The sequence below is a fragment of the Pristis pectinata genome, chromosome 4 (assembly GCF_009764475.1).
Source record: "Pristis pectinata isolate sPriPec2 chromosome 4, sPriPec2.1.pri, whole genome shotgun sequence".
NCBI classification, from domain to species: Eukaryota; Metazoa; Chordata; class Chondrichthyes; order Rhinopristiformes; family Pristidae; genus Pristis; species Pristis pectinata.
Window position 1 is genome coordinate 3,398,540 of NC_067408.1, and position 16,161 is coordinate 3,414,700.

Here is a 16,161-nt window from a genome sequence, read left to right on the forward strand (position 1 = left end):
GACTCAAGCTTCTATCCTGTTGTTATAAGACTATTGAACAATCCCCTAGTACGATAAGATGGTCTCTTGACCTCAAAATCGGCCTCGTTATGACCTTGCACCTTATTGTCTGCCTGCACTGCACTTTCTCTGTAGCTGTAACACTTTATTCTGCATTCTGTTATTGTTTTACCTTGCACTACTTCAGTGCACTGTGTAATGATCTGTACGGATGGCATGCAAAACAAAGTTTTTCACTGTACCTCAGTACAGTGACAATAACAAACCAATTTACCACTAATTAGCTTCGTGATTTGTTCAGCATTATTGTTTCTGTAGATTGATTTGGGATATTCTTAAAAAGCACCATCTAAATGCAGTTGAGTTTTTCTCTATCACACATGGCTCATTAGAGAACAGAAAACCAAGATGATTTTGTCAAGTTTTTATTTCACATGGGTCACTTGGATCATTTTAACTTCCCCAATACAAAGAGCCACCTTGATCTTCGACAGTGCAGGAGTCCACAGCACCCGTGAGGGTGATGTGAACTCTGGCTGTAGTCCTTGAGGTTTTATCATGTTATCTCACACTCCATATAAGCCTGCCCCCATTCCCCCATCACTGATTACACAAGATGCCCGTCCTTGAGCCCATTGGTGGAAAAATAGGCTCCTAACTCCTGATTGGCTGATACTTGCAGCAAACAGCCACAGTACTCCACATCTGGGAACTTTTGAGTTTGACCTGGCATCTCCAGTCATGCATGAAGATTAATGGTTCTCTAGGAAGCTGAGCTGAAACTCCAGGTCACCCACTCTTGGGCCTGCACACACCCAACCAGCTTTAGACCTGTGCAATGCCACAACACTCAGCCTGACACACACACACACACACACACACACACACACACACAGCCTCAACACTAAAGGACCGAGGCCAAGTTGACGGGCCTCATGATAAGCCAACTGTTCATTGCCCACTCATCCAGTTCCAATTGTCTCCAAAATTCAAAGAAAAATCAAAATTAAATCCACTCCCTTTTATTGCAAAGTAATCTTCCCCAGCAATAATTAGCAATTACCAAATATTAATGAGATCTAGAAGCAATATTATTGTTTAGCAAAGTAATTATAGGCAATTCTAACTCCAAACAAAGTGGTAAATAAAGTAATAACATCAATGCATTTTTAATTGTCTCATAAAGGAGCATTGCAGAGAATCTTAAACTGTACCCCTATAATTTGCTCAAGCACTGAGCCCCAAAATACATGGGGGAGAGAAATCACTTCAGATAAAGTAAAACTACAAAGGAACAAGGTCTGAGTCAAAATATGAATCTGAATGTGAGAGTCGCTGGTGACCTTAGAGGGTGTCCTCTTTTATACCTGGGAGCTTCAGGTGCTGATGGTGGTCCCAACGATAGGCAGGGAGTTCTGGGGTTATGGACCAAGCTTTAGGTTCAAGTCGAAATGCTGGCCATTATCTAGGAGAGTTTGTTAGGTTTGCATCAAAGTGACCAAAACGAAAAGAGTTGTTCCTGAATTGACCTTCGGATATTGTGCCTTGCTATTTCTACTGCAGACCCAGGAGGCATCTGAATTAATTCACTTAGGAGAAGGATAGGAAAGGTTTCACGGGATATGGGCCAAATAGAACTAGCTTAGGTGGGCACTTTGGACCAGTTGGACTGAAGATTTACTGCAAAATAATCTTCTGTTTTACTCTATGATTACTAATTGAAAATCTGATAATTTATTTGAGAAAATCCCTAAAATTCCCCAGACACTCTTTGTTGGTCTCCAGCTAAAAGATCAACAGAGAACCTCAGTGGAACGTTGTACAGAGTTAACAATCTGCTCAGGTGTCCAACTGCCCATCCCAGGGAGTTCCAAGGCATGTAGAAGTCAGGTTGTACGTGGAACTTCAAAGACTGGAGCAATTTGATTTTTCTACTTTAAAAAGAAAAGTTCCTCATGGATGAATCTTAAGCAGGAAAGGCAATAAATCTACTGGGTACAGGTCAGCTGTCAATAGTTATCAATCAAACCCAATGTTAATAAAAAAAAAATCAATCTTTGCAATTAATGTATGTGTGGGGAGCAAAGCTGGTCGAGATGACCTGTGTCCACTGGTGTTTCATCCTTAAGCATCAAATGCTGTAAGAGAGGAGAAAGATTTGCATCAGTTTAGGAAATATCACGACATACCCATTTCACCAATTCCTCTATCATTGAAAATTTTTAATACAGAGCTGGATAGATTCTTAATAAGCAAGGGCCTGAGAGGTTACTGAATACAGGCAAGAATGTGGAGTGATTTTAGATCAGCCATGATACTACAAGCACACGAAACAGGAGCAAGAGCAGGCCATTCAGCTCCACTATCCGGCTCCTGTTATGCATGCTTTTAATTTCTTCAACATTCCTTCCCATTCTCTCTGCAGATTGAACAAAGCATCACGTCTACAGGTCCAGGGTTTCAGCAGCGGTGTGAGGCAGGGGCAGAGGCAGAGGCGCAGACAGTAGTGGACATCTGTCAAATACAACAGGGAGTTTCAAAGAACCATCCTTGCTCAAGAGGGTGGTGAGGACAAAGAACTCAACAAGCATTTGGCCGAGGAAGGAGCAGACAGATATGGTTAGAGGATTAGAGAAACTAAAGAGAGCAAGAGGCTATGTAGTTTTGTTGGGCAAAGTGGCCATTTCCGTACTGGACATTTAGGATTATCCAAGGACATTCCCTGTTACTCACGTGCCCAAGCCGGAAATGTTTGGGTCATCTGGGTTTAGGAAGCCTGAAGATAGAAAGAAAGGCTAATTTAATCTGGGAGGCAGAGAAAATACTGAAACTGCCAATGTCTTAAATGTCTGTTAAAACCAGTCTGGGATACAAAACATTCGGGGTCTGAGACGATGTGTGGATAATCTTTCAGGTTAGAGGATAGAAGAATGAAGCAGATTAATTTGGGGAAAGTCAGAGAACAGTAATATAGGGAGTTCCTCAGAAGAATAAATGATGGCTCAAGTCACTGATGGGGGAAGAGTGTCCGTGGGCTGTGGGAGGGGATTCAGTGGGTGGGGGGGGGGGGGGGGGGGGGGGGGGAGTCAGTGATGGGGGGGTGGGAAGTGTCCGTGGGCTGTGGGAGGGGATTCAGTGGGTGGGGGGAGTCGGTGATGGGGGAAGAGTATCTGTGGGCTGTGGGAGGGGATTTGGTGGGTGGGGGGAGTATCCATGGGCTGTGGGAGGGGATTCAGTGGGTGGGGGGAGTCGGTGATGGGGGAAGAGTGTCCGTGGGAGGGGATTCAGTGGGTGGGGGGAAGTCGGTGATGGGGGAAGAGTGTCCGTGGGCTGTGGGAGGGGATTCAGTGGGTGGGGGGAGTCGGTGATGGGGGAGAGTGTCCGTGGGCTGTGGGAGGGGATTCAGTCACTGGGCTGAGGGACTGAATGCCATCCCCAGGTAACAGGGCCTCGTTAGTCACGTCCTTACTCAACAAGTGCACAAAGAAAGTGGAGGCCTACTTTCACAACTATCCAAGTGGCTTCGTGTTGCGGTTCCCGCAATCTCAGTCCCGTTCGGATAGGTGCACCAACAGAATCCAGTGCTGGGGTGGCACTGCTTCGGTTCAAAGTTCCCGTGTTTGTCACAAGTGGGGTGGAACCTGCCAGGGATAATCTTCTTTCTGCGCTGCCTCTCGCACTCGGTCTCCGGCCTCTCAACTGCGCGAGGGAAAATAACGGTGGCGTCACAACAGGGTCCATCGTAGGCCGGAGCTGTCTGCCCCTTCCTCACACTCTGCACCTCACTCATCCTCATCCCTCCAACCAAGGGGCAGCTGGAGATGTGGTAGGGGAGAGTGTCCGTGGGCTGTGGGAGGCAATTCAGTGGGTGGGGGGAGAGTGGGTGATGGGGGAAGAGTGTCTGTGGCCTGTGGGAGGGATTTCAGTGGGTCGGGTGGGGGGGGGGGGGGGGGGGAAGAAAGAGTCGGTGATGGGGGAGTGTCCGTGGGCTGTGGGAGGGGATTCAGTGGGTGGGGGGAGTTGGTGATGGGGGAGAGTGTCCGTGGGCTGTGGGAGGGGATTCAGTGGGTCGGGTGGGGGGGGGGGGGGGGGGGGGGGAAGAAAGAGTCGGTGATGGGGGAGTGTCCGTGGGCTGTGGGAGGGGATTCAGTGGGTGGGGGGAGTTGGTGATGGGGGAGAGTGTCCGTGGGCTGTGGGAGGGGATTCAGTGGGTGGGGGGAGTTGGTGATGGGGGAGTGTCCGTGGGCTGTGGGAGGGGATTCAGTGGGTGGTTGGATTCCGTGATAAGGAAGAATCTCCATGCATTGTGCTAGAGGGTGTTTGAGAGTCCAAAGATCAAAATTTTGTTCTAATCTCCCATATGTCCTGTGCTACATGATGTTATCGTTCACATCAGCTCCCTGAGGGAGTTGACTCACCACTAGCACCCAGTAATTCTGGCTTGTGACTGTTCATGAGCATGAGAGAGTAGCACTATGAAAGTAGGCATCTAAATTGTGGCTTCACCATGAAGACTTAATGTACGGTCTTAGTAATGTAATTAAGCAGCAGACCCCATGCCTTCTATCAGTTAACTAACATCTGGTCATACTTCATGGAAAGTACATAATGAAACCCATAAAATGTAAAACTAAAACCAAATGGCCAGATTGAAATGTTGTCTTTTCGGAAGTCATTTCCTTTCCATGATAAACTTCATGTTCTTGAACAAGACTGATCGCCATCTAGCCTGCAGATGTCATCCAGTTTTGTTCTCTCAACTGGATGTCAGGGGGAGGAAAGAGTGTCTGTGGGCTGCGGGAGGGGATTCAGTGGGTGGGGAGAGTCGGTGATGGGGGGGGATGTGTCTGTGGGCTGTGGGAGGGGATTCAGTGGGGATGAGAGTCAGCGATGGGGGAGAGTGTCCGTGGGCTGCGGGGAGGATTCAGTGTGTGGGAGAGATGAGGCAGTCACTCAGGGAATGTTATGAAGCTACAAACACACAGTTAGTGAAGGTTGTAATGCAGGGTTCAAATCTCACCCTTGGGGTCAATGGCACTTGTGGACTGGTCTTCACATGTGCAGTCAGAGAGAATCCCAGCCCATCTGGTGCAGGAAGCAGTGTCCAAAATCATCTTTTCCCCTTGACACCTTCTACGTTAGCTCAGAGAGTCCTCTCTGGTTGGTACCAGTCGGTACCAGCTGATGGTACACACCTCAACACTCAGCTGTCCACTGAACTTGCAGGGTACGGAGGACTAATACAACCTATTGGTGCATCAGACGTGGTGAGCTCCCAGCCACATTAGTCTTTGGTTGCTTCCAAAATATTTTCTGTAAGAAATCTCACCAATAATTCAAAACTATCTGCACCCTCAGGAGTCTGATGCACAGATGGACCTCCCACCCTATGGAATATTGCTTCCAATTTTTTATTGGAATTCCCTGAGGTGGTGTCCTCCTGCTCCACATGAGCCAACTGAACTGTGAGCTCCTGACATGGCGCAGAATGTTGTCCTATGTATGATGTGGCTTCAAATGAGGTCAGCAGAACTGAATTTCAGTAGTGGAGTTCAACGCACCCTTACACACAAACTAATTAATTAAGAGCAGAAGTGGGTCATTCGGACTCTAACCTGCTCCCCTAATTACCAAGAATGTAGCTGATTTGTCACCTCGATTTTGCACTCTTGCCTATCCACGGTAACCTTTCAAGTCCTTGCTTGTCAAGAATTTACTCACCTCTGCCTTGAAAAGATTCAGAGACTCTGCTCCCACTGCCCTTTGAGAAAGAGAGTTCCAACGATTCACAGCTCTGAGAGAGAAAAACATCTCGCCCCACTGCCTCCCACTGGAGATCCCTCATTTTTAATAAGTTCCCATATCAGATGTTTAGATTCTAATCCAGGAGTTTCCCACACCATTCCATGATGTATCTTCCTAGATTCCAGGATCCCCTTTTTCCCAAGCTCATGTTTTTTTTTACTTACGCCCAATCACAAGCCCCTTCCTAATACCAAGTTATATACTTGTTGCCATAGTTACCCCTTGTTACAGGCACCAGTTTGGGCATTTCGGATTTCTTGGGTTCATCAGCTGAGAGTGGCAGAGCATGGAGCATCGGTCTCATGGCCATGCTGGAGAATATCTTCCTCTCTGTTGAAGCAAAAATGATTTGATTTACTTCAAGACAGGCAACAAAATCTCATCATGATGCAAAGCCCTCCAACGTTAGGGAGCCATATATGCATGAAAGTTGCCTGCTTGTTCCCATAACCCTCGATGTCCACCCACCAACACTGGCTCCCAGTCTGACAATGTTATGACCTTAAAATCTTCAACCTTTTCAAATCCCTGTAAGACATTGCTGCCTGCTCACCTTATCTCTGTAACCTCCTCCGGCCCGGAAGTTCACTGAACCTCCTGCCAAACAGAATTCCATTTACCCTGACTCTTGCCTTTGACAGCTGTACTTCTCCTGCTCTTTCCCAATATTACGGAAATGAATTTAGGAGCCGAGAGGTAATGTTGCAGCTATATAGGACCCTGGTCAGACCCCACTTGGAGGACTGTGCTCAGTTCTGGTCGCCTCACCACAGGAAGGATGTGGAAGCCATAGAGAGGATGCAGAGGAGATTTACAAGGATGTTGCCTGGATTGGGGAGCGTGCCTTATGAAAACAGGTTGAGTGAACTCGGCCTTTTCTCCTTGGAGCGACGGAGGATGAGAGGTGACCTGATAGAGGTGTATAAGATGATGAGAGGCATTGATCGTGTGGATAGTCAGAGGCTTTTTCCCAGGGCTGAAATGGTTGCCACAAGAGGACACAGGTTTAAGGTGCTGGGGAGTAGGTACAGAGGAGATGTCAGGGGTAAGTTTTTTTACTCAGAGAGTGGTGAGTGCGTGGAATGGGCTGCCGGCAACGGTGGTGGAGGCGGATACGATAGGGTCTTTTAAGAGACTTTTGGATAGGTACATGGAGCTGAGAAAAATAGAGGGCTGTGGGTAAGCCTAGTAATTTCTAAGGTAGGGACATGTTCGGCACAGCTTTGTGGGCTAGAGAGCCTGTACGTGCTGTAGGTTTTCTATGTTTCTATTACCATGGGATTAATTAGATTCATAGAGCAATACAGCACAGATACAGGCCCTTTGGCCCAACCAGTCCATGCCTGGGCCCCGATCTCCAGAACTCCCTTCCTGGAAAAATCCACCTCTCCCTTGCAACAAAGCGCTGGAGGAACTCAGCGGGTCAGGCAGCATCTGTGGACGGACATGGACAGTCGACGTTTCAGTCGAGACCCAAAAGAGAATAGGTTGGAGTGGGTGAGGGGGAGAGGTGAAGTCGGGACGCTTGATGTCCCGTTGGCGGTCAGAGATGAAAGGATCCCGACAGGGCAGGAGGAGGAGGGCTTGAGGCGGGAGAAGGGGGTCATCAGTGGGTAGGGGGATGAAGGTGAGGCCCCTGCTGAGGACAGAACATTCCCCCTTGGGGGTGGGGGCAGGGGTCAGAAGGGATGGTGAAGACACAGCAGGGTTTGGAGTCAGGCATGGGATCAGAGGAGGGCAGTGGGTTGGAGGGGAAGTGAGGCGGTGGGACAGCTCAAGTGAGGGGAGGACAAGGAGTAGGGGGAGGCGTGAGACACCAGTGGTGGTGGAAGACGAGCAGGAGGACCCACTCCGGGTGACGGGCTTCAACCTGAAATATTGACTGTCCATTTGCCTCCACAGATGTTTCCTGACCTGCTGAGCTCCTCCAGCATCTCCTGTGTTGCTCCAGGTTCCAGCACCTGAAGTCTCTCGAGTCTCCACCTCTCTTTTCTCCTTTAAGACGCTTCTTCAAACCTCCCACTCTAACTGAGCCTTTGAACAACCATCTCGCCACCTTAAAACTCCGGTAATCCGACTGCCCCGGAAATCCCAATGGTTGGGTGCTGATTCCCAATCTCCTGCTCCCAGTTCCTGAAATCCCCTTAACACATTGTGGCCCTGGGAATATTTATTATTCTACTCTGTAACATCTTAAAAAAAGTGAATTAAAAGGGGTTGGAAAGTTAATAACATCCAATAGTCCGGAAAATTTGCTAGTCTGACACTAAAGTCCCAAGTGCGTCGGATTATCGGAGTTTTGCTGTACGTGGCTTGGAGTCAGATTTTATTTGGGAATCTCTCCTATCAAGTCCTTAGGTTATTTTGATATGTTAATGGTGCAATGTCAAGGTAAGGTGCTGTTATTATAGCAGTTGAATGGTTCAAAGAAAAATTCTATAATCACAAGCAACTTGTGATGGTTGGGTTTGTCAGTTCGATTTTGATTGCTTCCTGAAAAAGACTATCTACCCTATCTATGCCCCTCATAGTTTTATAAACCTCTATAAGGTCACCCCTCAGCCTCCTACATTCCAATGAGAATAATCCCAGCCGATCAAACCTCTCCTTATAACCACAGCCCTCATTCCAGGCAACATCCTGGTGAATCTCTTCGACACGCTCTCTATTGTTACCACATCCTTCCCCGTGATCTCTTTCTCCTCATGGATATTATCTAAGGGATGAAAATTAGCCAAGGAGTCTCCTGCTCTCTTTCCCAATATTACCATGGGACTAATTAGTGTCAGAGAGCAATACAGCACGGATACAGGCCCTTCAGCCCAACCAGTCCATGCTGACCATGGTGCCCAACCAGCCCATATCCCTCCAAGCCCTGCCCCTCCATGTACCCATCCAAGTGCTTCTTAAATGATCCCGTTGTACCTGCCTCACCCACTTCCTCTGGCAGCTCGTTCCATACACTCACCACCCTCTACGTGGAAAAAGTTACCCCTCAGGTCCCTTTTAAATCTTTCCCCTCTCACCCTAAACCTATGCCCCCTAGTTTTGGACTCCCCTACCCTGGGGAAGAGACTGTTACCGTCCACCTTATCTATGCCTCTCATAATTTTAAACCCTTCTATAAGGTCACCCCTCATCCTCCTACATTCCAAGGAATAAAGACCTAGCCTGGCCAACCTCTCCCTGTAACTCAAGCCCTCTAGTCCTGGCAACATCCTTGTAAAATTACATCGACCCAAGAGCTCACCACCACATCGTCAACCACAGGTTTTCAGGATGCGCTGAACTTGCAGAAGGCAGTGTGAGAATGTGGACAACCTTTCCTGTGATTTATACCCACCCCACCCCCCAAACAGAAATAGACAGCAACCATCAATCCCATCCACCGTCTGTCAGAGATTGCTGTGCACTGTGGCCACAGCAAGAAGTGACCGAGCCTCAAGAGAAACTCCCCGAGGGAGCCTTGCTTCAGCATTTCCCCCACCGAGCAGGAGAAATGCCCTCAGTGGAAGCCCACCCTGTCCTCAGTCAGGTGATCGACTTGCTCAGAGGGTCTCCACCTACGAGAGAAGGTGGCAGGGGGCAGGGTGGGCAGTAGTGGGAGGGGATCGTTGAGGAAAGCGTTGGTGAGACAGGAAGAACAAGGCCAACGACTGCTCATACCGCTAGGCTGAGGGTCACGCCGGGGTTGGAATTTGGGTGCACTAGTTGGCACGGTTTTCTTCTCATTTTGAACGAGTTGGAAGAGAAGCCAGTTCTGAAGCCAAGATTCAAAGTCCTGCAAAACACAGAAATGCACATCACTGGGTTGGTATTGAGAGGGATACTTCCAATAGATGCCGAGGATCAGTTTATCCAGAAATTGAAATTCATCATTAAGTATATGAATGATAGAGAAATGGGGAGGCAATGTGGGAGGGAAGGGTTAGATGGATCTTAGATGTACCTGTCCAAGTACCTTTTAAATGTTGTTAATGTACCTGCCTCAACCACTACCTCTGGCAGCTCGTTCCATATACACACCACCCTCTGGGTGAAAAAATTGCCCCTCAGTTTCCTATTAAGTCTCTCCCCTCTCACCTTAAACCTAGTTTTAGACTCCACTATCCTGGGAACAGACTGTGACCGTCCACCTTATCTGTGCCCCTCATGATTTTATAAACCGATAAGGTCACCCCTCAGCCGCCTCCGCTCCAGGGAAAAAAGTTCCACGTATATGCAGACTAGCCTCCGGGTGAAAAAGTTACCCCTCAAGTTCCTATTAAATCTCTCCCCTCTCACCTTACACCTATGACCCTTAATTTTTGATGCCCCTACCCTGGAAAAAAAGTCTGTATGCATTCACCCTATCTATGCCCCTCATGATTTTATACGCCTCTACAAGATCACCCCTCAGTCTCCTACACTCCAATGAATAAAGTCCTTCCCTGCCCAACCTCTCTCCCTAACTCAGTCTCTCAAGTCCTGGCAACATCCTCGTGAATCTTTTCTGCAATCTTTCCAGCTTAATGGCATCTTTCCTTTCGCAGGGCAAGGATTATCTGGTTAAGTATTAAACCATGGTTCGTACCACCGCAGAGAAACATCAGTGGGATTTTCACGCAGAGGGTGGTGAGTGTATGGAACAAGCTGCCAGAGGAAGTGGGTGAGGCAGGTACAACAGTATCATTTAAGAAGCACTTGGATAGGTACATGGAGGGGCGGGGCTTGGAGAGATATGGGCCGAACGCAGGAAATTGGGACTAGCTGGCTGGCCACCATAGTCGGCATGGACTGGTTGGGCCGAAGGGCCTGTATCCATGCTGGATTGCGCTATGACATAGATAGAAGAGGTTTAGAGGGATATGTGCCAAACGCAGTCAAATGGGATTAGCTTAGACGAGCATCTTGGTCAGCATGGACATTGGGCCGAAGGGCCTGTTTCCGTGCTGTGTACTTCTATGGAGCCTAAACACAAGGTGGACCAAATGGCCTGTTACTACACTGTAAATACTTGATCAGACTGTACATCAGGGTAAGCACTACAGCTGACAGGAAGGAACCTCTCTCTACGGCCGAGCAATTTCCTGATCATCACCAACCTCCCAGTCGGATTCCTTCAGGCTCTGCTTCAGGAGCTCCAGGTTGTCGGAGAAGCTCCCCTTCAGTTCTGGAATGTTCACGGTCTTGTTCCCTTCCTGGTGTTGAAAGGAATAGAGAACAGCATCGTCAGCCCAGGAAGTCAACACTTGCTCGAATTCTAGCCTTAAGTCACCCCAATAAAGAAGTACTTCCACATTTAAGAGAGACGCAAGAGTCCGGAGCAACAAACAATCTGCTGGAGGACCTGATGCAGGGTTTCGACCCAAAACGTCAACAATTCCTTCCCTCCCACACATGCTGCTCGACGCACTGAGCTCCTCCAGCAGATTGTTTCTTATTTCCACATCTACATCATTGTCTACCACAGCTTCTCGTGGTTCATTATAATCCTCCATGTGTTTTTCTCATAGTTGGAAGCTAGTGGGTTAATTGGCTGCTGTACATTGCCCCTGGTGAACACAATGCTGACAAATGGAGTTTAAAATTGGATAAGTGTGAGGTGTTGCATTTTGGGAAGTCAAATCCAGGTAGGACTTTCACAGTGAACAGCAGGGCCCTGGGGAGTGTTGTAGAACAGGGGGTATTCGTATTGGTATTGGTTGATTATTGTCACTTGTACCGAGGTACAGTGAAAAAGTTGTCTTACAAACTGATCGTACAGGTCAATTCATTACACAGCGCAGTTACATTGAGTTTGTACAGAGTGCATTGATGTAGTACAGGTAAAAACAATAACAGTACAGAGCAAAGTGTCACAGCTACAGAGAAAGTGCAGTGCAATAAGGTGCAAGGTCACAACAAGGTAGATCGTGAGGTCAGAGTCCGTCTCATTGTATAAGGGAACTGTTCAATAAACTTGTCTTGCATACCGATCATACAGGTAAATTCATTACACAGTGCAGATATATGGAGTTAGTACAGAGTGCATTGATGTAGTACAGGTTATAAAAAATAACAGAGTAAAGTGTCAGGTTTAGAGGGACATGGGCCAAATGCAGGCAAATGGGACTAGCTGAGGAAGACATCCTGGTCAGCATGGACGAGTTGGGCCGAAGGGCCTGTATAACTCTATGAATCCAAGAGTTTTCAAAGGGAACTGGAGAAACACTGGGAGGAAAGAGATTTGCAGGGTTCTGGGGAAAGAGCCATGGCGCGAGACTGATTGGGAGGGGTTTCCGAAGAGCTGTCATGGTTACAAAGGGCCAAATCGCCCGTCTTTGTGCTGTGTCATTCTAAAATTCTTCAATAGGTTGGAGAGGTACCTTCAACAGTTGCTGCACTTGTTCCGGGAGGGTAAGTGGTTGAGCAGTAGTCGCCGGGGCCTGCGGGAAGTACAAGGGTAAAATAGATGAAGTTTTCTTAAGCATTACAAAATTCACAACCACTCACACACGACGACATTCAGCTCTGACCATCTCATCACAGGAGGAATACATTGGGCCCAATCTCCCAATCCGCTGCTCACCCACTTTTGACCCTGCAGTCAACCCCCGTTCTCCCTTAACATGGCCCAACCCTGCCAGTACGGTGCTGAGGGAGGTCTTCACAGTCAATGGCTCCTATTGTCCATATGCCACTGCCAATATTTTAAAGAAGGATAGATCCACTCTCCCTGGTATCCAGAAGCCAATGGTAACAATTCAACCAAAACCATCACGTGAAGTCATCATTGGTTTATGGGATCTTGCTGTGTGCACACCTTGGCTGCGTCGGAACGGCGGATACACTTCAAGGATGGCTTCAAGGCCTTTGAGACAGCCTGAAAGGTCTGCACGGTGGCGCAGCGGGAGGAGCTGCTGCTTCACGGCGCCAGAGACCTGGGTTCGATCCCGACCTCTGGTGCTGTCTGTGTGGAGTTCGCATGCTCTCCCCGTGACCACGTGGGTTTCCTCCGGGTGCTCCGGTTTCCTCCCACATCCCAGTGACGTACAGGTTAGGAAGTTGTGGGCGTGCTATGTTGGCGCTGGAAGTGTGGCGACACTTGCGGGCTGCCCCCAGAACACTCTACGCAAAAGATGCATTTCACTGTGTGTTTTGCTGTATACGGGACTAATAAAGAGATCTTATCTTGTCTAACTTGATGGCCCATGTGCCTTCATCCTTCCCTTCACCTCCTCATCAAGACACCTTCACACCCAGTGAGATACTTCCACAGAACAGTCAACCACTGCTCTTTCTGGTGAAACAGCCCCCACCAACAGCCAACGATCTGTGCTGCTACTTAATGTGCCTTTTGGTCATTTCACTCATTGACACCATCGCAACTTCTTTAATCTTCCTGGTGGAAAATCACCTTTGGAGCCTCTGCCTCAGGATTTATGTAGGCCATGGGTAGGTCCATCATCATCGGCCTCAAGTGCATGACTGGTTTTGGTCCTGAAGGGAAAAGATACAAAAATATTTATTTTCCTCATTTTAGTGCGAGAGGACATGGCTTTAGGGTGAAAGGGGAAAGGTTTAGGGGGAACCTGAGGGGGAACTTCTTCACTCAGAGAGTGGTGGGAGTGTGGAACGAGCTGCCATCTGACGTGGGTAAATGCGGGCTCATTTTAAAGTTTTAAGAATAAATTGGATAGATACATGGACGGGAGAGGTCTGGAGTGTTATGGACTGGGTGCAGGTCAATGGGACTAGTGGAATAAAGTTTCGGCACAGACTAGAAGGGCCGAATGGCCTGTTTTCCGTGCTGTAGTGTTCTATGGTTCTAGTGAATGAAAAAAAGTTGCCTCACTGTAAGTGTGCGGGGGGGGTTAGGTATCAGCCCAGGACAATCCAAAAACCCTATGCTTTTTGTGTGGCTTGCACAGAGCAACATCTGGGCACTGGGCAGACCCAACACATTGTCAGGAAACATTTCTTCATCCAAGATTTGTGGAAATTTTGCCCTCTCTCTCCTAGAGGACATGGGGACAACTCAAAACTGAAAAGAAATCTGAGAATTTCGGGCTTCAGTTGAGCAAAGGTGGTGAGGGTTATGCAACTGAGGCAGGAAATGGTTAAGTTACAAACCACCAGGGTCTGATAGAATAGGCTAAAGTGGCTGAATGGCCTTGCTTCTGTAATTGGGAACAGGAGGCCATTCAACAGGGAATGAGCTGCCACAGGAAGTGGCTGAGGCAGGTACAATAACCACTTTTAAAAAAACAGTTGGACAGCTACATGGATAGGAAAGGTTTGGAAGGTTATGCCAAACACTGGTAAAAGGGACCAGCTTGGATGGAGCACTGTGGTCAGCATGGACCAGTTGGGCCGAAGGGCCTGTTTCCATGCTGTATGACTCGATGACTATGAAATGTGTAAAAAAAAAGTGATTTAGTTCAAAATCCAAGAGTTCTTCCCAAAATGAGTTCTATTCCCCTCGGTGTCCAACTGGTTCTAATGGTTTCTGATTTCTGACTCCCTTTCATCTCCAGATCAAAACAATTTCTGGGTCAGAAGTGTTCTCCTTCGTCACCAATCCTTCTGCCAATTAGTTAAAGCCTATCCCTCCGGTTACCCGTCTGAAATAGGTTGGGGATTGAGGTCTTATGATGACGTGTAAAGAGGTTTTCCCCTTCGAATCAAATGGGATTGTACGTACATCAGTCACTAATATGCTGATGGTGTGAGGTGAAGAGAGGGTCAGAAGCTACTGATTTGGGCCAAATGGCCAATTTATTACAGAGTGTTGTAAGTATCTGGAATATTGCACTCAGTTCTGGTTGCCCCATTACAGGAAGGATGTGGAGGCTTAGGAGAGGGTGCAGAAGAGGTTCACCAGGATGCTGCTTGGATTAGAGGGCAGCGTATAAGGAGAGGTTGGACAAACTTGGGTTGTTTTCTCTGGAGCAGCAGAGGCTGAGGGGAGACCTGATAGAAGTTTATAAGGTTATGAGAAGCATAGATAAGAGTAGACAGCCAGTATCTTTTTCCCAGGGTCAAAAAATCTTATTTTAGAGGGCATGCATTTAAGGCGAGAAGGGGAAGTTCAAAGGTGTGGGGCAAGTTTTTTTCTTACACAGTGATGGGTGCCCGGAATGCGCTGCCAGGGGTGGTGATAGACGCAGATACGATAGAGGCATTTAAGAGGTTCTTAGACAGGCACAGGAATGTGCAGAGAACGGAGGGATGTGGACATTGCGTCGGCAGAAGGGATTAGTTTACTTCGGCTTTTAATTACTTGTTCAGTTAGTTCGGCACAACATTGTGGGCTGAAGGGCCTGTTCCTGAGCTGTACTGATCTATGTTCCAAGTACAATCACACCTCCATTAATGGCCGTGATTTTAGTTGCCCGGAATTCTCACCCGAGACCGCTCAGCCTCTCTCCCCTCCTTTACTAAGCCCCCCCAACCACTTACTATCTTGTCACAAGGGTCAGTGTTCATTTTTATTCGACAGCTACAGTGAAGCAACGTGGGACATTTCACAACCATAAATGTTCCACGTGAATTCGTGTTCTTGCTGTTTATGGTCTCTAAACATTGACCGCTTACGGGGAAAGACTGTTTTACCCACTTTGTCTACTAAAACCCTTTATAATTTAAACGTCTGCACTGAATCTCCCCTTAACCTTCTCTGATCCAAGCAGGATGCTCGACTACGCACTGTGGGAACTCCCAGCGGGAATCCCTGGGAGGCCAGTTTTAAATCAGAATTGGGAATCTTCCTGGTTTCAGGTTTTATTCTGGCTTGGATCAGATTAGACGTGCTGGTGTTGTTTATTCTGTAATCCTTTCAAAATCTGGTCAGTGTGCAGATGCCACAATTCAGAATCCCCACAGCTGCCCGTAATCCACGAAATTAAATTTAATTGTAAATCAGAGGGTGGTGCTTACTGCCGCTGCTTGGTGAGGAGTACTTGCTCTCGATCCGGCTCGTTGTCTTCTGTAGGTTCGTTATCTTGTCCTGTTGCTTGAGCAGGAACATGACACTGACCACTTGACCAGCGATCAGCATTGCCACCAGGATGGAAACACCCGTGTAAAGGAGGCCACGCGACCAGCTGTTGCTCCTGAAAGACAGACCGCACCGGTGAGGAGGAGGAATACTCTGATGTTACACAGAGGCCAAGGCTTGGCCAAACTCTGACTGGGTGTATGAGTGGACAGAGAGATACAGCACGGAAACAGCCCGTCGAGTCCGCGCCGACCATCAACCATTTATACTGATCTCATCTTTATTCTTCCCATCAACTCCCTCAAAATTCTACTACTCTCCTACATACTGAACGACAACTTCTACCCCACTGTCATAAGGCTCTTGAACATCTCCCATACACTAAAGATGAACTC

General features: G+C 47.9%; 1 protein-coding gene across 3 annotated transcripts in view; it reads right to left on the minus strand.

Annotated features, from left to right (window-relative positions):
- Positions 1–409: 409 nt before the first annotated feature.
- Positions 410–16,161, minus strand: part of LOC127569304 (H-2 class II histocompatibility antigen gamma chain-like) — a 31,911-nt gene continuing 16,159 nt past the window's right edge. Inside the window, exons 2-10 of one of the 3 annotated variants that reach the window (XM_052013820.1) lie at positions 15,706–15,881; positions 13,184–13,266; positions 12,153–12,212; positions 10,890–10,985; positions 9,472–9,586; positions 6,025–6,135; positions 3,502–3,699; positions 2,734–2,776; positions 410–2,138 (exon numbers count right to left, since the gene is read on the minus strand). In XM_052013820.1, coding sequence (XP_051869780.1) covers positions 2,132–2,138; positions 2,734–2,776; positions 3,502–3,699; positions 6,025–6,135; positions 9,472–9,586; positions 10,890–10,985; positions 12,153–12,212; positions 13,184–13,266; positions 15,706–15,881 — 889 coding nt within the window. In that variant the 3' untranslated portion in view covers positions 410–2,131. The remainder of the gene's footprint in view (positions 2,139–2,733; positions 2,777–3,501; positions 3,700–6,024; positions 6,136–9,471; positions 9,587–10,889; positions 10,986–12,152; positions 12,213–13,183; positions 13,267–15,705; positions 15,882–16,161) is intronic. The other 2 variants (XM_052013821.1, XM_052013822.1) reach the window with 2 other exon arrangements.